The 24,907-nt window shown below is 42.0% G+C and overlaps 1 protein-coding gene across 1 annotated transcript in view; it reads left to right on the forward strand.

The window, feature by feature from the left end:
* The first annotated feature begins 587 nt into the window (after positions 1 to 587).
* GALNT12 (polypeptide N-acetylgalactosaminyltransferase 12) overlaps positions 588 to 24,907 on the forward strand; it is a 50,009-nt gene continuing 25,689 nt past the window's right edge. The window contains exons 1-5 of the mRNA XM_030446260.1: positions 588 to 970; positions 12,459 to 12,628; positions 13,524 to 13,713; positions 17,066 to 17,251; positions 19,521 to 19,638. Coding sequence (XP_030302120.1) covers positions 588 to 970; positions 12,459 to 12,628; positions 13,524 to 13,713; positions 17,066 to 17,251; positions 19,521 to 19,638 — 1,047 coding nt within the window. The remainder of the gene's footprint in view (positions 971 to 12,458; positions 12,629 to 13,523; positions 13,714 to 17,065; positions 17,252 to 19,520; positions 19,639 to 24,907) is intronic.

Raw genomic sequence — 24,907 nt, forward strand, 5'->3', positions numbered from 1 at the left:
GCGTTCAAAGCGGACGTGTATTCCTCCTTCCTCCCTACATCCCAGGAGCGCACGATCCAGCTGCAGCTGGAGCTCTGCTCCCTCCTTGCCCGGGGAGCTGTGGGACAAGGGCCCGGGGATAGCTCAGGACCATTTCTGGCCCCGCAGTTGTGCCTCCCAGTGACAGCCCGGAGCAAGCAGCAACCGTGTGCCTTCCTCGGGGTGCCGGGGCCCTCGGGGCCCTTCAGAGTGCCGACCACCATAAAGCCGACAAGCATAGCCCCCGACGAGCGGGCTGAGGAGCGGGCGAGACGAGACCCTTCCCTCTCTGACACGCAAAGACCCCTCCCCGCCCCGCGGCCTCGCCCATCCCCGGCTCTTCATCGCCGCGCCCCTCCGGGCTAGCTGGCGGCGGGGCGGGAAGGAGGGCGGGGCGGCGGCGGAGGAGCCGGGCGGGTTTCCTGGCGGGGGCAAGAGCTGGCGGCGGGCAGGCGGTGCGGCGTGGGCAGGTCGTGGAAAACCTCGTCGAGTTCGCCCGGGGCGGAGGCGCGCTCGTGTCCGCGTCTGTGTCCGGGAGAAGCCGCCCGCGGCCCCGCAGCCTGCTCGGCATGGCCGGCCGCTTCAGCCGTGGCATGTGTTGGGGCAAGCGGGGCCGGGGCTGCCGAGGCGGGGGCGGGCTGGTGGTCCTGGGGCTACTGTCCGCCGTCGGCTTCCTCGCCTGGAGGCACGGCCCGCCGCCGCACCACGCCACCCGCCGCGCCCCCGCCCCGCCACCGCCGCCGGCCGACACCGAGCGGCTGCGGAAGCCGGTGTACGAGAAGCCGGCCCTGGACCCGGGGGCGCTGGGCGAGCTGGGCCGGGCGGTGCGGTTGGAGCTCAGCCCGGCCGAGAAACGGCGCCAGGAGGAGAGCATCCGCCGGCACCAGATCAACATCTACCTGAGCGACCGCATCTCGCTGCACCGCCGCCTGCCCGAGCGCTGGAACCCGCTGTGAGTACCCGCTGCCCCACCTGCCCCCGCCCCAGTCGCCTCTAGGGCAGGTGGGGACGGGGACAGAGGGGCTGTGCCTGCTTCTGCTGTGGCTCAATTTAGAGCAGCGCTTTCACAGGAGTGTGTGGTGGCAGCGCGGGATAATGGTGTGGCTCAGCTGCCGCCTACTCAGAAACGTGGAGACTTTAAAAACTCTTCCCCTCCAAAAAAAAAACAACAACAACAAAAAACCAACCCAAAACCCCCCAAACAAACAAACAAAAACCAAACCAACAAACAAAAACAACCAAAAACCAAAACAAAAAACTAACAAAAAAACCCTAAAAATCCCAAACGACTCTTTTAACATCACAGTGTTCACTGACGTAGTTATAAGCGCTGCTGATTTTGCCTGGCTCCCGCTGTTCCCCGAGGCAGAAACGGTGACATGGTGGTGGGTGTGTAATCAGGAGAGGTTTTTTTCCTCCGTTAGCACTAGCAATGTGATTTCAGCCCTTAAGCAGTGTCATGCTGCCTTGTTCCTTCGGCTGCTCTCCCCAGGATCGGTCACTGTGGGCAGCAGGGTGCTTTTCCAGTCACTCCCAGCCTTAAAAATATTACACTTCCCTGGCTTTGTCTTTGCATTGTATTAAGATGTTTTATGCCACAGAGGCTAAAGTAGATTTCTGTATCATCAGATATACCAGGTGTACATACATGCTGTTTCACAATGTAGAAATCCTGATGCAGATGTTCTATTACACTAGGACTTGATCCAGGATACAGGAGCAGTTTACTGGATGATGGTAGAAGTGATTGTAAATTAAGGACTATTTGATTGAGATTATACCAGGTTGGAGGCAACAGTTTAGTGCTGTTTAGTGAAGTCAGCAGTGTACAGTGAGTCCGACTATATCATCACTTTTGGCCTACTGCTGATGCTGAGTTTAGCTGAGCGGTTCACCTCAACACGGGCTGTCCCGTGAGTGAGAAGCCAGCTGGTGGCTCAGAACAGACTGAGCAGTTGCAGGCATGAGCCTTCAGCCAAGCAGGTCAGGTCTGAACCATGGCTGCAGAGTCTTTTCTGCTTCACCTGGACTTGGCTTCAGGCAATTTAATTTCATTGCAACAGTTTTTTGTGGTATGGGAGCAAAGAGCTGTGGGGAAAGTAGGGCTGTATCTGTACTGTGAGTTCATTCACTTTACTTCAGTGTGTCCTCTCTGGTAGTTCACCCAATTCTAGTTATAAGTGCTGAATCTAAATTGTGAATCCTATAATACCTGTTAAAAATAGCAATGCAAGTACTAGATCTTTTTATCAGAAGTTCAAGTGTTACAGTAGGCTTGTATTTCTTATCTTTTACTTTCCCCTTGGAAGCAGTCTTTAGACCGTAGACTAAAAGGACTATTAAAATTGTACTTCTACTGGAAGAACTTAAATCATTTCAGTGACTTATTTTGGACTTCTGCCATTTCTTTCCGACAGGATGTTGGAGGAAATGGGGGATCACAGAGCTTGAGCAGGGAACATGATTGATGAGGGGGAGATTCTTGAAATTAAATTATAAGTGAGAAGATGGATTTTGCTACAATGGGACATCCTTTTTAATTTGAATATTTGAATGTTGAAATGGCAAAATGTATCCACAGCAAAAGGATCGCAAGGCATCAGTGACACAACCTTAGAGAGAATTACAGAGTAATACACAGAACAACTATTCCTATCCATCTCACACATCAAGTGTAAAAAAAAAAAAACCAAAACCAAAAAACAGCAACAAAAAAACCACCAGAAACCCCCAAAACTTATTTAAAGATAATTTTTCAATAAAGCTGTTAAATACCTCTTTTATTGCATTAAAGTTGTTAACCGTATCTCTTATAAAGGTAGACCATATAAAAGATCAAAGTTAAAAGAAAAAAAAAATTGAAAAAGGTATCCAGATAGAAATACCAGTAGAAAATTCATTGCATTTCTGTGTAAGATTAGAGTCTATGTAGGTCGAAAAGTGTAGGAAAACATACTTTAAGGTTGGTAATGCTTGACTGTTCATGATCTCTAATCAACATTTGGGTGAGGCTGCAGTGGTAAGAAATAAGTAGTAATGGTAGATTTAACTAGACTTAAGTTTTCCATGAAAACAACATTTTTAGTTGTGTTTAATGTGGTACCTGAAGGCCAGGTGACCAATACTCCCAGGGGAGAAGCAGGGAACTGTGTGCAAGGAAGCACTGGATCTCTTCCAGGCATATTATTTACAGACTGTGGTAGAAAAAGGATTAGTATCAGGTTGATAGGTGTGATCTGTTGAGAAAGAGTCAACTTTGCCTTTGTCAAGGATGACGTGTCTCACAAACCTGTTGGATTTTTTTTAAGGTTGTAATTATATGGATAAGGAAGTGAGCTATTATTTTCACAGCATCTGATTTTATTGGGCACACTGCTCCTGTCAGGAGATTTAACCTGACCCTTTTCCACGAAATGGTGCAGCAGGTGGGTGTTTCCTTTTCAGCTTACCCCAACTGCCTGGCTTCACCCAGGACCTTCTCTTTCATCTGTTATCTAGAAGTGAAATAACTTCAGCGATGTTTTCCTTTGTTTTGTTTTTTTGTTTTTTTCCCCAGCACATACAGGAAAAGTGAACTCTTTGGACAGCTTACCTGCAGCAGCTTGAACTTGACAGTGTCCCTTTTCTCTTAAAAGGTGCAGCTGGTTGCACGCTGTGTGCTCACACCTTGCTTTGGCATAGGTATTCCCATCGTTTACCTGTGATCAGAGCCCGAAAGTCACAACACACTTCTACTTATGAGCAAATGCTTCGTGTATTCGGTTTAGTAGTTTGGTAATTACTAGTAACTACTACTAGTAGTATGGTCACTGATTTGGAGTTCACGTTTTTGTTTTGTCTGCGCTCTGAACTTTTCTAGAATGGATGTTTGGTTACTAGAAACTACATTATTCATTATACCCTCTAGTCATTACTTGATTGCTAGTTGACAGGATTCCTTGCAGTCTTTAGACCTGCAAAGCATGTTTTCTCTGGGACATCTCATGCCTCCCTCAGACATTTAAGTGAGGGAGTAATAAATCTGCAGCATTGTTTTGGGTTTGTTTTGCGTTGTTAATTTATTTGATTTTGGGTTTGGTTGGTTCTGGTTTTTGTTTTGTTTTGAGGGGGGTTGTGTGTTTGATTTTGTTTTTTTTTAATAAGCAGGCTTTCATTTAAGAGCAGTACAGAATACAGCAATACATCCACAAGCACTTTGATTGTTAGGATATTTGACTGTTTTGTTTTTTTCTGTAAAAATGTGTCAGTTTTCTTTGTTATTATATTAGTTTATATTAATTTGTTATTATTATTAGTTTAATAGTTGCCTAAAAGTGTTTTCCATCAGAGCTCACATGATTATTTTTTGACCATTTTTCTTTACAGCTTCTGGTAGAGACCATCAGCTTACTCTGAGGTCTAGATAATGCTTGATTACATTTTTAACCTGACAAAGTTCTGAGATCAGTTATAGTAACCACAAATTCTGATTTTATTTTTTTCTTTAGTCACACTGTGCTTTTATTGTATGTGATTGTCTGTAAGGACCAAGTGTATCCACGCTCTACTGCTAGTGATGGTTACAATAGCTTTCAGTTGTGTTACTCTCATCAAAGTAAGCTTCTGAATGTAGGTGTAGGAAACTGTATGGCTCTGTGTGAATGTTGAGTGTATGCCACTATCTTGGAAGAAAATTGTAAACACAGGTAGCCATTTGAGAAAAATGAGACCACTATTTCAAGTCAGCAAAATAAAATAAAAACTGCTTTTTTTCCCCATGGACACACGCAGAAATCTGAGCTAGGAAGGAACTTGTTGCCTTTTTGTAACAGTTTGGAATCAGGACAATCTGTGGATTTCTATATTTGTGGATCTTAGGATATAAAAAAATAGTGGATTTGTTGTTTTTTTTTTCCCCAGCTTCTTTGTAAATATTTTCTTCACCAATGTGATGCTGCATATATGGCAGTGGCACCTATGGTAGCCACATAAATCATGTTAAATTACATACAGCAGTGACAAATGAGGTACAACAGTGACATATTCTGTTCTGAACCTGCCAAGAGAAGCTAGGGTATCTTGAACTTTCTGTATTTTTAGGCATGCATGGTGAAACTTTAAAAGCTAAGCTTAAAAATTTCAGCTGTCTAGAAGAATTTTGCTTTTGTGGATTGCTGAGAGTAATTTTAACATCCTGATTTTCAACATGTACTTTTTTTTTTTCCAATTAAAAACGTTCCAGTACATTATTTCTAAAAGAGATGTATAACTCTAGAAAACATTAAGTAATTTGAGCCAATTGTATTAATGTATCTTTGAATACTCATGGAACATTTTGTGTATTTTCTTAAAATGCGAGTAACTTGGCATATAGAACACAAAATTTGGAGATTAAAAATGTAGTTTCTCTTGCTGTAGCATTGTTGGAGTTGTGGTGGATGTCTTGAATAGTAGTATGTCAACAGCCATTCCTAATTAACTCATGGCAGCGTGCCCAGTGTGCACACATTCATGCTTTCTCTGTCTGTGTATAGATACACATCTCTAGGAAACAGCTCCTTACAATGAAATAAATTGAGCTATTCCATTAATTGACACAAATGTTCTCTAAAATAGCCCATTTAATTTTGTGGAGGCATTTCCTGACGGATGTCTTCTTAGTTTCTAATAAATAACCCATTGTAAGGCTTGCTAACAGAAGATTTTGTAGTGTAGTGGATTCCAAGGTTAAATCATTAAACTTGTCAGCTGTATAAACTCAGTTAGTGCAATTGCAAATGCACTGTGAAGACATGAAACCAAGAACCCACAGGAATGTGGATGTATGATGATGCACCTTTACATGTTTTGCTCCTGTTAACAATTTGTGGAGGTAGATGTTTGAGTAAGTGCTGGAGTAAAAGATGGGGGAAAGATGGTACCTAGTACCGTGGTACGAAGAAAGATGGTACTTGTTTTAAGTTTTTGTTCAGACACAGCATGATTCTCTCTGCGCCATTTAGGGATTCAGATATGAATGGATAATACAATTAGTTTTTTCAAAATGCAGATGTTAATTTTTTTATAAATCAATAAACAAAAATTTTGTCTTTTGGCATTTCTTGGTTTATACCTGTCTTTTAAGCCGTGGTGATCAAGCTGGAGGATTCCTGGAACATCCACCCAGTGTGGTAGAGAGGACCTAAGGAAAACTAAGGATGATGCCAAAGCAGGCAGGTGCTGGAGCAGGGCAATGCCCCAGCCCTCTCCCTGGGAGGTGCTTAGGGCCAGTCCTGGCTGCTGTGTCTCTCAGCTCCCCTGTGCAGAACTATACTGCTGGTGCATTTCCTAGTGGGGATTGCAGAGATCGGGTGGCATTGGAAGGTAGAAGCTGAGCAAATGTCACACCTCTGCATCACTTTACTTGTTATTGTTGTTATCCTTTCAGTATTGGTGTTTTCAGTTAAATCTCTGTGCTGTTTAAAGCATGCCTTTATTTTGTTTCATTTTGAAAAGCTGACTATGGGTTTTTAATCAGTGACTGATCCTCATATCTGGTAACTTTTTCCTTGGCTAGAGATATATGTACTTTTCTGAAGAAAATAAACCCACTCAACGTACACATTTTGAACTTCATAGAGATAGAAAGCCAGGTTGTAAGGGACCTCAATGATCATCTGGTCCAACCTTTGTAGGTAAGAATGTGATTAAGATGTGCTGGCCCAGCACCTTGTAAGCTGAATCTTAAAACTGTTCAGTGTTCAAAAATACTATGTTTTGTTATTTATGCTGGGTGTTGTGTGTGGTTTTGTTTTTTTGGTTGGTTGGTTTTGGTTGTTTTAAGAATATGTAATTATTATTTGTATATAGTAAAGTTCCTAGGATTGAATAAGATAATGGAATATGCTTAGCTACAAATGTCAGCACTTCTGCATTTATTGTCCATTCTTGGAAATATCATATCTACAGGCAAATAATTTCCTTGAGTCTATGCTATATTTTTACAAATTATTTGATAGTCAGGGTAACAAGGCAGACTATATTAGCAAGTTTAGCCATAGAAAAGTTAAGCATCTGCTCTGTAGTTGAACCTCTGTAGGCAAGAGAGAAGTCTGTCTACTAAATAAACATCTTAAGGATTTGTCTTTACAGTCATTCAGAGTCCAGACAATTAGCTCAAAGGCAAAAGCTAGCTTTTAGGTGGCTAATGTGAGATGCAGTTATTCCTGTTTTAATGTAATCCCCCATATTGGGAAAGGAGAGAAGTGCCCACGTTTGAGGGTGGCACTAAAGAGCACCTTAGTCAGAAGCCAAAAGCAGCTTGCAGTATGGCCATTATAAATATACATATCCCAGTATCTGCAAAAACACATTTTTGGACTGCCATCATCAGTTTGGACCCTTGCTGTCATTTTAATGACATAATGTAACTGATAGGCATTTGTTTTTCTAAATAACCCGAAGCAGGGGTGAAATTATTCACATGGGAAGTGGGAGCTCAGATACTTGGGTGACACACAGAGAGTAAAAATATATACTGGTGTTTGCAAGGATGAATACAGAAGAGGCACTGTTAAAGTGGTTCTGTTGACAATAGGAGCTGGGAAATGGAAAAGCTGAGTTATGACCTTTAAATCAGGTTTCGTACTTGTGAGGTTTTTTTTTGAAGCTTGTGTGTCTTGTAAAATGATGATGTTCAGTGTCCATATGCATGGTATTTAATTGCTATTCAACAGTACTTCTGAGCATTTCCATTTCAGGGTTGTTGTGTTTTTTTTTAAAATATTTTCTTACACTAATTTTTCCCCAGGGTTTAGATATTTCAGTTCGTAATCCCCCTGATGGGATTATTTTTCAAGACTGAGCAAAAATTCTTTGACTTTTCTTTCAAACAGGAAGTTAGGGAAAATTATGCTGTATTTTATAAACAATATTTGAGATACTTGGTATCTTGCATTAATCTAATAAGGATATATATCTTAGAAAATATTCTGAAGTTAGCATGTAATTCTGCATAGAAGTTGAATTAATTTTTTTTATTTTTTAGAAGTAAAAGTTTCAAAATTTAGTTGCTGTGTACATGATGATTCACTTCCCCCAAAATAAACTTCGTGTACTAAAAAGCTAAGGTTTCAGTTGTGCTCTGTAATCAAGGTGTGAGGTGGTTTTGGTTTTGGGTCAGTTGTCAGCCTCACCCAACAGGCCCATTGTGGGGAAATGGTTTTAAATTGCATAGCAAAGATTTTAAATTTGAAGGACAATGATTTTAAATTAGAGAAGAATAGATGTAGATTGGATTTTAGGAAAAAATTCTGTACTGTGAGGGTAGTGGAAAAACAGAACAGGTTGCCCAGGGAAGTAGTTGAGGCCTCATCCTTGGAGATATTGAAGGTGAGGCTTGATGAGGCTCTGAGCAACCAGATCTAGTTGAGGGTGTCCCTGCTTACTGCAGGGGGGTTGGACTGGGTGACCTTTAGAGGTTCCTTTCAACCCAGATTATTCTGTGATTCTATATGAGCTGCTGGGGAGCCAGGCAACATTTGGGCAAGACGGTTCTGCCGCTGTTCTGCACTTGAGTGCTGCCTTCCACCACAGAGCTAGTAAATAAACCATCTTTTTTAGTCTGGGCCTCCTTCCTGACTTCTGAAAACTAAGAAAGATGTACTGTGGTGTGTCCTGTAGGAGCCTGACCTTTTCCTACCCTTTAGGGAATGCTCACCAAAGGAGGCAGCAATGCACAGTGAATCACAAACAGTTCGGGGATTGCCATGCTTTGTGCCAAATTATTTTTCCCACCTCCAGCATGTAATTTTCAGGCAAATCATATTGAAGTCTTTAATCTGTAATAAGTATTATAAGCTTCATTAGGCCTTTTGGACTTCCTGTTTTAAAGAATCGAGTACAATATTTATATTCTGTGAATCGTTCTGAGCTCTTTTCCAGAGTTTCATAGAATCATAGAATTGGCTGGGTTGGAAGGGACCTCAGAGATCATCGAGTCCAACCCTTGAACCACCGTTGTGGTTGCTAGACCATGGCACTGAGTGCCACATCCAGTCTCTTTTTAAATATCTCCAGGGATGGAGAATCCACTACTTCCCTGGGCAGCCCATTCCAATGCCTGATCACTCTTTCCGTAAAGAAATTCTTTCTAATATCTAATCTAAACTTCCCCTGGCACAACTTAAGACCATGACCTCTTGTCTTGTTGAAAGTCGTCTGGGAAAAGAGCCCAACCCCCCCCTGGCTACACCCTCCTTTCAGGGAGTTGTAGAGAGCGGTGAGGTCTCCCCTGAGCCTCCTCTTCTCCAGGCTGAACAGCCCCAGCTCCCTCAGCCTCTCCTCATAGGGTCTGTGCTCGAGTCCCTTCACCAGCCTGGTTGCCCTCCTATTTATTTATTTTTTCCTTCAGTTTTCTAAAATGGGTAGGTAAAAATTCATTTCTTCCAAGAAGTAAACTGAAATTGCCTGGTACAATTAGCTGTGTTATATGAGCAGAATATTTTTCCTGGCAATACTAAGCATAAATGTTTTTCAAAAGGCTAAAGTAAATATGTATTTCTAAAATTAGATTCATAGAGTAGGTTTTACTGCTTTAAAAAAAAAAAAAAGGTTAATTAGAATGTCACTCTTTTTTCATGTGTTAATATGTGAACATTTGGTAAAATAAATAGGTTCTGTCACCAGGCCGTGGGTGAGGCAGTTTGCTGTTAATGCCCCTCTTTGCCTCAGGACATGTCCCATCCTGGAGGAATGGGCATTTTTGTACTTCACTGTTCAAGTGTCTGTGTGTGCATCCACTTATCTGTGTATATCTGTATGTGTGTATGCATGCAGACTCATCATATATGAGTGTTGTTGTGCAGCATTCCTTTCATAGTTGAGAAGAACCCTTCTGTGTGCTGCCTCTGCTTGAGTGTCCTTTTTTCTGATTGCTTCCTTATTTATAGGTGTTTATTACCAAAGTACTCTGCAGACTTAGATTTTCTCATAAGAATTTTAATTTTAGGAGTATTCAGATTCAGACTTTTTTTCTTCCTGTACCACAGATCTTTGTAAATCTTCCTTAATCTTTAAAGAAACATAGAAGTCCTCCCCCTTTTTTTTTTTTTTTTTTTTTTTTTTTAACAACAGCATTATTTGATCAGTAAATATATTCTCAGTGTGCTATAGATAAGCAGTTTTCTTCAGATGCCATTGTCTGGGTGTTCTGAGGAATATCAGTTTTCCCAACACTGACGTAAGGGATTTTGCAGTTACATTTTCTATTGAGCAGTTCTGGTTTAGCTCTTCACCTCCCAACAGCAGAGGTTTGGGAGGACTTGCAGCTGCTCTATTTTGGTAGGTGTGTGTATTGAGTTTGCATGGCAAGGTTTTGGCAGTGGGAGGCTACAGGGGTGGCCTTTGTGAGAAGCTGCTAGAAGCTTCCTCTATGTCTAAGATGGACGTGCTGCTGGCCAAGTCCAAGCCAGTCAGCGACAGTGGTAACACCTCTAGGACAAAGTATTTAAGAAGGGGGGAAAAAGCACACCAAATAGCACCTGCAGATGGAGGGGAGTGAGATAGATGAGAGAAACAACTCTTCAGAGGCAAAGGTCAGTGAAGAGGGAGGGTTGGAGGTGTTCCAGGCGTGGGAGCAGAGATTCCTCTTCTACCCTCGATAAAGGCCATGGTGAGGGAAGCTGTCCCACGACAGCCCATGGGAGAACCCCGTGCTGGAGCAGGTGAATAAATGCCTGTAGTTGGAGAGTCTGTGCTGGAGCAGGCTTCTAAGCAGGACCTGTGGCCCCATGGAGAGGAGCCCATGCTGGACTGGTGTGTTCCTGAGGGACTGCATCCTATGGAAGGAACTCATGCTGGAGCAGGGGAAGAGTGTGAGCAGTCCTTACCCTGAGGAGCAAAGAGGGGCAGAGACCAAGTGTGATGAACTGACCACAGCCTCCATTCCCCATCCCCCTGTGCTGCTGGGGGAGATGAGGCAGAGAAATTGGAAGTTGAGCCTGGGAAGAAACAAGGGTCAGGGAGAAGGTGTTCTAAGTTTTTTTTATTTCTCATGATCCTACTCTAATTTGATTGGTAATAAATTGATTTCCCCAAGTTGTCTGTTTTGCCCTTGAAGGTAATTTGTGAGGGATCTCTCCTTGTCCTTACCTCAACCTACAAGCCTTCTGTCATGTTTTCTCTCCCATGAGTAGCTGAGGAGGGATGTGATGTAGCAACTTGGTGGGCACCTAGTGTCCAGCCAGGGTTATCTCACCACAGAGCGATATCCTACCTGTTTCAATATTTATCATGACCTAGTCATATACAGAAGCTGAAGTATGTCCTTCTGTCCTGCACAAACCCCAGAGACTCCAGGCTGTAAGCTGGAGGCATGAGAAGATTCAGACATCTCTAAACAATTTCTGCTTTTTTTTTAACAAAACTGGTCTGAGGGGGAACGTGGTAATAAATGCCAGGATTATGTAAAAAATTATTTCAGACCAGAGTAATCTTTAACAATTTACAGATCTGTCTCAGCTGAAAGTTTCCTAGTGTCCTAGTATAAGTTCATACAGGGAAGTTCATGTATATATATTTATAGGAGATATGTTCTGGAGCTTAATCCAAGGGTTTGCAAACCTCCTGGCTCTCCATAGAGCCAAACCTATGCATTTCTACGTGTCTGGGTTTTTTTGTGGATTTCACTATTATATCTTGGCACTTCTCTGGTCTTCCCAAATTCTTCAGTGTACATATGTCTCAGTTCTGTTGTTTTTTTCCTCTTTATCTGTTGCTATTCCCTCAGTTATATTTTAGCTGTCCAGCACTTGTTTTATTTTCCAATGCAAACCTTATCAGTAATTTACTGTTTTACTGTACCAAGATTTTGTATTTCTTTTGTTTTCTTTTTTTCTTTCTGTAATTTGAGGCATGTTTTGGCATTTTCTTGTTCCTCTGCGTGGGGTAATTTTGTGCATAGACAGCTACTCCACATACACCAGCCCTGAATACCTCCTATTATTTGTCTTTTACACGTTTTTCATAGTTGCAGAATTTTAGTTGTAATGCTGCTATGGAAATGGAACTTCTGGAAGACCACCTTCCTGCAAATGTTTGCATGAGTTTCCCATGTCCATACAGTCACTTTGAGATCCTTTATTTATTTTTGTTTACAGTTAGTAAGTAGCATGTGAGCTTTTCATTTGAGAGTAGTTTTCTGAAAATTAACAAATGCTTTTGTGTTGCGGGAGGAGCCTTTCTTACTCCTGAGGCTCAACGAGCTGCTGGCCTCTCCATTGCCTCGCACAAGAGTGAGCTGAGCTCTGTGAGTGTGTGTCCCACCTTTATTGGCCCCCTGGTCTTGCTCATGCCCAACAGGGGCCTGTCCTAATCAGGCACAGGTGGACTCACACCCACTCTTTGGCAACTCGAGGCACCTGGTTTATCTTGTTTCTCTACACTTTTGCACTTGTACTGAACGTAGATCCTCTCCCTTACAGATGCAAAGAGATGAAGTATGATTATTACAGCCTGCCAAAAACCTCCGTTGTGATCGCTTTTTATAACGAGGCTTGGTCGACGCTTCTGCGAACTGTTCATAGTGTTCTTGAGACATCTCCAGACATACTTTTGGAAGAAATTATCCTTGTAGATGATTACAGTGACAAAGGTAGGAAGACTAGTTCTGAATCACATTGATTATTGGTGGGGTTATCTTGACACAGAAGGAAAAGATGTGCTGTTTGGGTTACATACACTAAAATTGTACGACAAAGGCATTTAGTTGGAAACTGGGTTTTCTTGTAACATGCCAGTGAAAATTTTGAGTTCTGAACCAGCTTCAGTTTAAAATGGAGAAGCACTTTTGCTTTCTTGTGACATGAGTGTTTTCATATATAGGCAACTTTGGTCTGGTTGGAGCTTTTAGGATTTCCTAATTTGAGCAAGTTTTGATTGCTCCAAGGTTTTCCTAGTGTAAGGTATCATAAGGAGCTACCTGGTTTTCTTTTTCTATTTGAATTATGGGATGCAAAACAATGCTGGCATTTTCCACTACATGTGAATTGTGTTAAGAATAAAACTTTTAGATGGAAAACGCTTTACATAACATTTGAGACCTGGTTAATTTTGAAATAAGTTACAGAGGCAAATAGGAAGCATTCAGTTTCTTAACAGTAACTGTGATTTTGGTCCACCAAGTTCTGTGTTTTTTCATTGTCCTTTCCTAACATGGACAGTATGGCAGAATCAGAGTTCAAAATGCCAGTATCTTTAAGGCACTGCTATAAGAAATAAAGCAACTGAAAAAAAACAGCTTCCTGTAGCATGGTGCCAGTTAATCATTACAGAACAAAATTCTTTCTTCCCCTCTCCTCCCTCTCCTCCCTCTCCTCCCTCTCCTCCCTCTCCTCCCTCTCCTCCCTCTCCTCCCTCTCCTCCCTCTCCTCCCTCTCCTCCCTCTCCTCCCTCTCCTCCCTCTCCTCCCTCTCCTCCCTCTCCTCCCTCTCCTCCCTCTCCTCCCTCTCCTCCCTCTCCTTTTTGGTTTCTTTGTTTGTTTGTTACAGAACATTTAAAGGAGACTTTGGAAAACTACGTGTCTGGCTTACGAAAGGTGCGTCTTATCCGTGCCAATAAGCGAGAGGGGCTGGTTAGAGCCCGGCTGCTGGGGGCATCAGTGGCCAAAGGAGACATCCTGACATTCCTGGACTGTCACTGTGAATGCCACGAGGGCTGGCTGGAACCATTGCTGGCAAGGTGAGGTTATGCTCTGGGCTGTTTTTCTTTCCCATTGCAGAAGAAGAAACGGTTCAGCACACTTCTGCAGTGGAAAAATGTCTCTTTGGAGATGTTTATGGAAGGTTACTCCAGTCTGGTCCCTAAGGCATTGCAAGTGTGTATCTCCTGGTGGTGGAGAAGCCAGTGCAAGTGTGGAAGATCAGGAGATGGAATTTTGTTTTCTCCCAAGGACCGGGCTGCTATTTTCAGAGAAGGCAAAGTTGTGCTTTCAGGAAGGTGAATCCTCCCCCAGCTTTGAAACTACCTTGGGAGAGGTGACTACTTCTGTCAGCCTGGGTGGTGGATGAGAAGATCTGAAAAGATGTGTATCCTGATATATCCTCTATTTCATGGGCAATGTGCACATAAGTAGATGGGAATAGAAGTTGGTAAACTCCATTTTCCTAGTCCTGATCGAATCCATCTTTCCCAGATGGTTCTGATTAAAAAGCGTTGTGGGGTAGGATAGGGAGGAGTTAATGTTATGTCAACACTGAGTTTTACTTGACACCATCTGTCCCTGGGATAGTGTACTTAGAGCTATGTAGTTTTTTCATTTATACTGCAAATCTGTTGGGCAGTTCTGAAAACATCCATTATTTAAAAAAAAAAAAAAAGCAAAAAAACCCCCAACCAAAACCAAACAACAAAAGAAACCCCATAAAACCTCAACCACAAAAAAACCCTAAGCCCCAGAATACTAGCTCTCTATTACAACTTGGGATATTTCTGATGTACTTGAAGCCTCACCCATGTGTATTTAGCAGCCATAAATACTCTTTTCCTACTCTGAGTTCAGCCACTGGTACACCTCACCACAGCACCTTGCCACTACTTCATCACGTGCATGAGGCTGTATTGCATTTGCACCTCTAGCTGACAGCTTACATCTTTACATCTTACACTTTTGGTGCCACTAGCAGATATCTCTAGATACAGTACCTGAATCAGAGCTCATAGATATGGTATAAAGAAAACCTGCCCTCTTTGAAACACAATTTAAAAAAAAGTATTTCCTCAAGGTCGATGGTTTGATTTGCATTCTATGAAGATCCTCACCAGGTGCTGTAGACTTTAGAGAAGGGCTGGAAAAAACAGAACAGTGCAGACTGGAGAAAGATTTCCAAAAGCACATGTTGTCTTGATGTGTGCAAATATTTTTGATTTCTAGTGGAGCATCTGTTCTCAAACTCTCGGCATCCATTTGAAGTTTTATCTGGAGTAATGTTTTAATATTTTTTTTTTGTAAAATTATAATATTTAATTTTTTTTCTAAATTTCACACTTAGTATATTCCAGATAACTGTGGTTTACTGTGAACAGTATAGATAGTGTGAATAAAGGAAAAAGGGTGAAAATCAAAGAATAAGGACAGTTTCAATGACATTCCTCTGAAGAAACAGTACAATGCAACTGTAGTGACAATTCTGTAATTTCTTCACTTCTGTAGCAGACCACTAGATGGCAATATTGAGGAAGGATTTGGATAATTTCAAGTATCATAACTCACCTGTAAAAAGTTAACTCTGGATGCGTCTTGGAATTTTTGCCCTTCTTCCAGCAAATGCAGACGTAAATTTCTTAAGGGCATATCTGACTCAAATGTATGGGAGGAATCCAACAGTGTTAGCATTTTGCAGTGCTAACATAGTTGAATTTGTAAGCTTCCTGTGCATTGTACCATCTAGTTAAGAATTAACTTACAGAAAAGGTGATGGCTTTTCACTTACCTGACTCCTTTCATAACTGAAGTAACATAGCAGCTACCTAATTTTCACTCCTTTTCCTTTGCAGGAACAATGAAATATATTTTACTGGATTTTTTTTTCTTCTGTGCACATCTCATTCTCATTGTTTTTTACAGAAGTTTTATGCAACTGAGACAAGAGATAGCAATATTTGTGTAAGCCCCTTTGTGTGCTTTACCAAACAGGATTTTAATGGCAATTACAAGGAAGAAAACAACTGTGTTGCATCTTCCCTCCAGCAACAAGAGACTATTTCATACTTAAGGCAGTCTTTCTCAGCTCAGACAATACTTCTTTGGTACTGCCTTTGTTCTCTGTGGCATTTAACCACAATAAGATGCTCTAATTTCAGAGTCAGAGCCCCTTGGTCAGCCTACCAGTTTTTAGGCTTAATAATCCCATGGAGAACTAGTGATGAACTAGTTTATCTTGAATGACTGATACATCACATTCTGCCTTTCTTGAAAGGTTTCCCTTCTCTTCAGGAATTTGCAAACCAGAACATGGAGGCCTGAAACAAGTACCAGCATCTTAAGTCAAACGTGTCACTCACTTTGTTTCAGTGAGCTATCAGGAGATGTCTAAGACTGGTGTAGAGTAGACTGCTGAAGAGTGATTTAGGAGAAAAACCTGAGCTTGAGCTTGTGTGCTTGCCCTTGATCTTAGTACTGAGAGAGGCCTTTCCAGAGTAGTACTGAGAGCCCTTTCCAGAGGTTGAGATGAAGGCAAAGGATCACACTGCCTATTTTAAGGGCAACTGGTTTTAGAAAGGAATCCAGAAAAACCTACCTGGTATTGAGAAATGGGAGGAAGGAGGTTATCTCCTTGCAAAAGTAGACCTGCAGGAAATGTCATCGACTGATACATTCTGAGTATGATAAAGAACTTACTATCTTTAGATCAGCCTTGCTTATAGATATGTCATTCTGCAATACTATCTTGCTTGTTTCTCTTTCTTATCTCCTGTGTTGCCAGGGTTTCTGGAGGCCTCCTTCATCTGTGTTTCACTGTTGGAGATAGAATTCCTGCCTATGTGGTTTTTTGTTGTTTGTTTAGGTTCATGGCTTCTTCTTGAGTTAGTGTTACAGTGCTCAGTATAGTTTTTTTTTGCAGATTATCAGAATTACAGAAACAGACATGGCTTTAAGGTTCAAGAAGCAAGCTACTTTGTTACTCATCTTTACAGAATTATACAGTCCTGCCGCTCTGAACATCTTAAAGCCAACCACCTCTAAAAAACCCAAAACAGATGTTTTTGTTGAGAATGTAGTTCTGGCTACGGCAGCCAAGCCAGATGCTGTATGTTTTATCTCAAGCCATCTGGCATACCTCCCTTCAAAGCACTATCCAGGAAGATTGATGCTTGCCAGGTGCTTACATCTGAGTGCACCCCAATGCATTCTCCTCTTGTGAGAAATTTATGGTTATGCTTGTAGACATTATTTGGTTTTATTGCAGCGTGAATGTTTCATGCTTTCAAGCAAAGCTTGGTGTCTGGTATCTGTGTTCTCTGTGCTTGACAGTTCTAGTTTTTGAGAGAAGAGTCTAACAGAAGTCACCTTTTTCTTTTAACAACATACTAGGATTGCAGAAGAAGAAACTGCTGTCGTCTGCCCAGTTATTGATGTTATTGACTGGAATACATTTGAATACTTGGGAAATGCTGGTGAGCCACAGATTGGTGGATTTGACTGGAGGCTGGTCTTCACTTGGCATAGTACCCCTGAAAGAGAACAAAGACGGAGGAAGTCCGAGACTGATGTTATCAGGTTAATTTTTATGCATCTTACGGAACTGTGAATGTTACAAGTGTTTTTTATCTCAACTAGAAATGCCAGGTGATAAAAAATATTTGAGAAATTATTATATTGCTAAAAAATGACCTATTTTGTTAAGCTTCCTTCTTTCCAAAATAGCTTCTCTCCACCTTGCTCCTGGAAATACACTGTTCTAAAAGCTGAAATTCCTGTGTAATCTTCCTTATGGAATCCTTATTGCACAAGGAGTCTCTTGACTGCTGCAGGCAAACTCCCACAAATGCTTATGAGCACATGGAAAGGTTGCAAGTGATTAACTAATAATGAAGGATTTCCTCTGTAGAAAGCAAAGAGACGTATGCTCTAAATGCTTGTCATGGTCAACACTGAGAAATGAAAGAAAAAAGGCATCAACCAGTAAAAGGGCAAAAATATTTTTGAAGACTTTTTTTTCTGTGCTGTAGTGGTAGTGGTGGTTTCTTGCACTGTTTTCAAAGGTGAAGTAGCCTGCTAGTTCTTTACTGGGATGAAATTATGAGCCTCTACTCACCATGGAATTTCTTGCAGAAACTTCATAGTTTCTATGAAGGGCTGATTCATAGGAGTTCATGCAGATGTCTTCCTTGTGAATTTTAGTTTTGTTTTGTTTAAAGACAAGCTAGAGTCAGTATTATTTGTCAGTTCATGCTGTGTTTTTAGGAGAGGGGAGGTAAGACAATTCATCTGGCAAATGGACCCTCCTGATAACTGAGGGTCTGATATGTTCAACTTGGAAATTGCTGTATTTCAGCAGTTTATTGTAAGGAATGAAGCAGCTGTTTGGCATTTCTAACATCATGATTTTGTTAGTTTTTAATTTATTTATAATCTGTTACTTTGTGGACTACAACAAATACAGAATTATTAATTTTTCTTATTCTTTTCTAGGTTCCTTATAATGATAATTATATTCTATACTAAACACATATTAATGGACTTATCCTTAACTGTGACATGTTTTTAAATGGGAAAAGTGAGGCAGTGCTTTAATCTTTCTCAGTATATATTAGTCCACATCATCCTTTAAAAAAAGTTTCAAAATAGAGTAGATGTTTTTGAAGCCTCTAGCTTAAATATGGTGCTTTTCTCCTGCATGCCAAAAATGAACTGTCTTTGGCATGGCATTGGGAAGAAGGATAAAGCTTCACAGTAGCCCAAGGACCGTGAACTTGGCAAGTGTCTGGAGAAAGCAGCAGTGCTGGGAGTGGTGTCACTGACAGCTGTGTTTGGAAAGAGGAGATGTGGAATGAGGCAGAAGAGCTTTACTGATTATGGAGTTTGGGTTTTTTTCCTTCTGTCTCACCTCATCTCATTCCCTTCTTGGAAACAACATGTGACAGTGTAAGACAGTGTTGCTTCAAAAAGATGGCTGGTAAAATTAGTTTTGACAGATTGATCACTGCACCTAGCATTTGTTAATATTTACCTCAAAAGCAATTTAGTAAAATATATGAAGTGTCAGCTGAATTTAGTTCCAACCAGCATTATATGCTTGGCATTTTAAAGAGGAGTATTTTCAGAGACTGTAAACAATTAGGAACAATACTGAACAAATACAAGTTTATGTGTATGCACATGTTACCCTACCCTTAAGTGGACTGTCAGTCTGTGCATCTTTGATGAGGAATCAATCTTGACTCCTCAGTTGTTGTTTTTTTCCAAAACTTAGTAAGAAAAGAAAATGGATAGATCTTCTTGGAAAGCAAAAAAAAAAAAAAAAAAATCTTTAGGGGTTACATTTACCTAATTCCATTCTGGTTTCCACTTGGTATTAATGAGATCAGGAATGTTACTAATTAATAAAGCACACATATTTTTTAACTTACTACTTAAGTAAAATATTTTAGGATAACTGCGCTTAGAATTTCAGAGCTGACTAATATATTTCTGCCACAAAAAGCTTATGCTGCTTATATTCTGCTATGTGAAGGTAAGAGACTAGCCATGTATTGTCATTCACAAAGACACTGTGATTGCAAAAAATTATATTAACACAATGTTTATCTTCTCAAGATTTCTCTGTTGTTTTATTATATTCTGGAGCTTATTTTCCATACTATTTTTTACTACAAAATAAAATTTAAATTGCCTCATGATAACCAGTTAATGGCTGGCTTTGTATCCAGAAAATCTGAGAAAGCAGAAAATTAAAATATACTATATTTTTAATGCATTTTATTGGTTTGTTAATTTATGTTTCTTTGCTTTTCATTCAATAAAAAGTTAGTACTCTTTTTTGTAGGTCTCCAACCATGGCAGGTGGATTGTTTTCTGTGAGCAAGAAGTATTTTGATTATCTTGGTTCATATGACACAGGAATGGAAGTCTGGGGAGGAGAAAACCTTGAATTCTCTTTTAGGGTAAGTGGCTCAATTAAAAGTCATTTCTTTGTTTTTTTTCTGAAGCTAAAAATGGATTTCATATTTCTTCATATTTCATTCTTAAGGAGATAATACAAACAAGTGTTAAGAAGAGAACATTTTGGGAGATATTTATGTGAATGTCTCTCTGGTCCTTGCTCTCACACTTTGTTATGGCTGTATTTTCCCTCTAAATAGCCCTTGTAAAACATTTTTTAAAAACATGTCTTTGTTTTGAATGACAGTATGAAATATAAGTAGTGGCATGGTACTAGCAAGTGAAGTTTACATTCTGTGGCTTGAAGGAGGATAGTTGGAAAGAAACGTTTATAATTCTCTAATGTGACTCAAGAGCTCTCACCAGGACTGATGGAGTGAGCAGGAGGCAGCTGGGAAGACCAGTGGGTCAGGGCAAGCCAGCCACTGCACTGCTTTAAGGCTTTATTTTGTTTCACTTCATGAAAACTGTGTATAGATGTTATAAAAGGGGATGGGGAAAATCTCCAGAACTATAGAGCTGTATACCCCACTGGTGGATGATCAGCTGCACAGGTGTGAGGTACATGGATAGATGAAATGAAGAGGATTTGTGGCAAGGAAAGAGATAAGAGACACGAAATAGTCTTGCCTTCCTCACTTCTGCTGTTCCCTGTGCTGTCTGATTCCCACTCAGCACTGGCTGCTTTCTGAAGCTCTCAGTGCTGGTGTAAGAGGTAGACTCTAGGGCCTTTTGGCTTCTGGGGAGTTCTCATTATTAGGTAGGTTTTATGGTTGTATATGTATTGCTCTGTGTCACTGGATTGTGGGACACCAATGTTGATGGCTTTTTGTTGGGTTTTTTTGGGTTTTGTTTCTTTGTTTGCTTTCTGTTTTTGTGTTTTTTCACCAGGTAGCAGCAGTTTTCAGGGATAAATAGTGTTTTAAAGATACAACCTTATTTGCGAAATAAGGAATCAGCAGACCCATCTCACTGTCACTGTCTCTCTCTTAACCAGAGAAGCATGGAGTCATCTTCGCTGCTGTTCCAATCTCCTGTTGCCTGTAGTGTAGAAATCCTAGCAAAGAAGACACAGAAATAGTGAAAGAAAAAGATTAGGGAGGATAATAAACACAGACCTAGAGTTGACATTGTTTCTCTCCGAAGGGGGATTTTTCAGCTGGAATCACCATTTGATCTGAATTTGTGACCACCTCATTTGTCACACAGGAAAAAGTTTCTGGCATTTAAGTCCAAACACACATCTTACTTTGTCAGTAAATTCAGCCTCCTTCTGAAGCTCAAAGCAGCTTACCTACCTCCATCAGCTCCGTGAGCTTCTGAAGCAGGAGTCTTCCGGCTGTTTTCAGTTCTGGCATAGACTATATGATGTGTATGTTGCAGTGGGTACCCTCTTTCCACTAGAAGGGGTTTATTTTCCGTGGGATAATTGCTCAGTGACAGGGTATCACTCCTTGATGAAATTATTTTCATGCCTTCTTTTGAGAGATTGCTTAAGGAGCCAGGAGTAGAAATATATTGGGTTGTGCTTGGGAGCCCAAAGAAATGATTGTGCTTGTCATTGGTCAAAACCCAAGGTTTTGACCCATTGGTCAAAACCCAAGATGGAAAGCAGCCTTGGTGGTGGATGCCATCCCCAGCTAACTCTGACCAGGGGAACTGGTTTTCTTGCTTAGTGAGGGACTGGAAGGGGTGATGACAATGGGGGTATGCATTTTTGGATACAGATGGTTGCTGGCCTGGGCCTTGCTGTGTCTCTTACTTTCTTATCTGTAACATGATTGCAGCAGACAAATCATAGAATCAGTAAGGTTGGAAAAGACTTCTTAAGATCACCAAGTCCAACTGTTAGTGAAACACGACCATACCAACTAAACCATATCCTGAAATGCTACATCGACACATTTTTTTAACACCTCCAGAGTTGGTGACTCCACCACTTCCCTGGACAGCCTGTTCCAATGCCTGATCACTCTTCCAGTAAAGAAATTTTTCCTGATAATCCAATCTGAACCTTCCCTGGTGCAACTTGAATCCATTTCCTCTCATCACTGGTTACATGGGAGAAGAGGCCAACACCCACCTCACTACACCCTCCTTTCAGGCACTTGTAGAGAGTCAGTAGTTCTCCCTCAGCCTCCTCTTCTCTAGAGTAAAAAACCTTCATTCCATCAGCTGCTCCTCATAAGACTTATACTTCAGACCCTTCACCACTTTCATTGCCCTTCTCGGGACTTGCTCCAGCAACTCAGTGTCTTTCTTGTAGTGAGGAGCCCAAAACTGAATACAGTATTTTAGATGCAGCCTCACCAGCACTGAGTACAGGGGAACAATTTCTTCCCTAGTCCATCTGGCCATACTATTTCAGATGTCCTGAGCAGGCTAGATTATGCCTTTCTAGAAAGTCCATGATAGTGCTTTTGCTTGCTCCCATCCTTGCTTCTCCAAGAATTGAAAATTCTACCATTTCATGATCACTCTGCCCAAGATTGCCTCCAACATTTCCATCTCTCACAAGACCTTTTCTATCAACAAGCAGCAGGTCCAGCAGGGTGCTTCCCCTGATTGGCTTCCTCACCAGCTGTGTTAGGAAGTTGTCTTCCACACGCACCAGGAACCTTCAGGACTGTTTCCTCTCTTCTGTTTTATTTCCTGCGGACATCTGGAAAGTTGAAATCCCCCATGAGAACAAGGGCTAGCAATTGCAAGCCCTCACTCAGGTGCTCATAGAATGTTTTATCTACCTCTTCATCCTGGTTAGGTGATCTATAACAAACTCTCATCATGATGTCTGCCTTATTGGCCTTGCCCTTGGTTCTTACTAATAAACACTCAACACTGTCATCCCATCATTAAGTTCTAGACATTCATATATGTCCCTAGCATAGAGGGGCACCCCACTACCTCTCCTTCCTTGCCCGTCCCTTCTGAAGCAGGGACAACAGGCTATCTGTTTAGCAGCAAGCTACATCAAAGAACATGACACTATCTCCCACAAGTCTGGCATATCAGTGCAAGCATGTTGGGTAAGTGTATCTCCTGAGCAAGACTGACTCTTGCAGGCACTTGTGTCTGCTAGTGCATGTGCAACCAGCACCCATGAGGTGGAGAGGATGCTGCTATTTAAAGTAGTGCTACAGGCTCTGCCCCTTAGCAGAAATTTGCACTCCTCCCTAAGCAGCAAGGCTGGAAACAAGAGCCACAGTTCACAGAACTGGACATTACAGGATCTACGTCATGTTGTTGAAATGTCTGCAGTTTTCTGTGACCGTGGCTGCTGCAGGCTTGGTGGCACCAAAATGGTTCCCCTCTGAGCAGTTGGAGTTGGGGGTAGCACCACCCCAAGTGGCAGTGGTTATCTCCCCTGCCATGGGTTGTAGGAGGTTTCTACAAGGAGCTTTCTACAGTTCATTGTAAAAGGCCTCAGATATGGCCCTCTCTGCATGCAGTTCCTGGCTTTCTTTTCTACATGCCTGGCCTTTTGGAAGACCAAGGTTTGCAGACAGCACACGCCTGACCCCTGCCCTGTACAACACAGAGTGCCTCTGTGGGGGCTGCTGCTTTAGACCTGAGCTGCTATTACCATTGACCTCTGCCAGGCTCTTGCAGCAAGTCTCATTTTTGATGTTGCAAAATGGCCAGCAGTTTTGCAATGCAGTAGCCAGCTAGTGTGCCTGGGCGTGCTAATTTATGAAGGCAGATTGTCAGTAGGATCTAGACAGTTGGATGCAAATCATGCACAACATGCTTTCCTCTGTTTGATTTCAAGCCCTTGTAACTTGTGCTTCCCGCAGGCAGGTTTTTTTTTGTGGTATTGCTTAACTGGGTTCTGGCTGCCCACGGTGCTGAAGAAGGTCAAGAGGGTAAGACAGTGTTAATTCTCTTGTCTCTGTGGTTTCTAGACCTGCCAGACCTGAAAATTAGGAGCAGGGATACTGAAAAAACATTGTAAAATGATTCATTGTTCTCATCTCTGCAAATAGCACCCTCTCTCAGTGACAAGAAAGGACTTGTCCTCAAGCCTCCTCTTACTTCCATTATTCTAAAGAAATTCTTTATGATTTTTAGAGGTGCAGCAAGGACAAAGCTTTGACTAAAACTATGATCCCTAAGAAATGGAGGGTGTGTGCTGAATGCAGGATCAAGCCAGTGTGCCTTGATTTTGAATTACTTAATGCTGTTTGGCTGGATAAAATGTCACTTCTTGGGCATAATGGGCATTGAAACTCCTCTTTCTGAAGGATGCAAAACATGCTCTTTCATATCCCCCCTCCTGTGTGTGGAAGTGAGAGGAACCTGGCTGCACCTTTTTTCCCCCCCTCTCTGCTCTTGGTTCTGCTAGTGGCACTGCAACGTAAGTTTTTTTTCTGGGGTCCACCACTGGATACCCCTGCAATCTGTCCTTCAGCCCACCATCACAGCACAAGAGAAAGCCATGGGTGTGCAAAAAGGCAAAATTATTTACTGATAAATGCTATTTTTTGTCCTGGAAATCGTAGAATCATAGAATCATAGAATTGGCTGGGTTGGAAAGGACCTCAGAGATCATCAAGTCCAACCCTTGATCCATCGTTGCGGTTACCAGACCACGGCACTGAGTGCCACATCCAGTCTCTTTTTAAATATCTCCAGGGATGGAGAATCCACTACTTCCCTGGGCAGCCCATTCCAATGTCTGATCACCCTCTCGGTAAAGAAATTCTTTCTAATGTCCAACCTAAACATTCCCTGGCACAACTTAAGTCCATGCCCTCTTGTCTTGCTGAGAGTTGCCTGGGAAAAGAGACCAACCCCTACCTGGCTACACCCTCCTTTTAGGGAGTTGTAGAGAGTGATGAGGTCTCCCCTGAGCCTCCTCTTCTCCAGCCTGAACAGCCCCAGCTCCCTCAGCCTCTCCTCATAGGGTGTGTGCTCGAGTCCCTTCACCAGCCTGGTTGCCCTCCTTTGGACCTGCTCCAGCACCTCAATCTCCTTCCTAAACTGAGGGGCCCAGAACTGGACACAGGACTCAAGCTGTGGCCTCACCAGCGCTGAGTACAGGGGCAGAATCCTTTCCCTGGACCTGCTGGCCACGCTGTTCCTGACACAGGCCAGGATGCCATTGGCCTTCTTGGCCACCTGGGCACACTACTGGCTCATGTTCAGCTTCCTGTCAATCCAGACTCCCACAAGACTTGCCCACAAGCCTGGATGACGTGCCTCTGATCTTCTGGGGTCTTCTCTTTTCTGATCTTTTTATATTTTTTCTTTCTGCTTGGATCTGGAAATCTG

Source organism: Calypte anna, chromosome 2, assembly GCF_003957555.1.
Source record: "Calypte anna isolate BGI_N300 chromosome 2, bCalAnn1_v1.p, whole genome shotgun sequence".
Taxonomy (NCBI): Eukaryota; Metazoa; Chordata; class Aves; order Apodiformes; family Trochilidae; genus Calypte; species Calypte anna.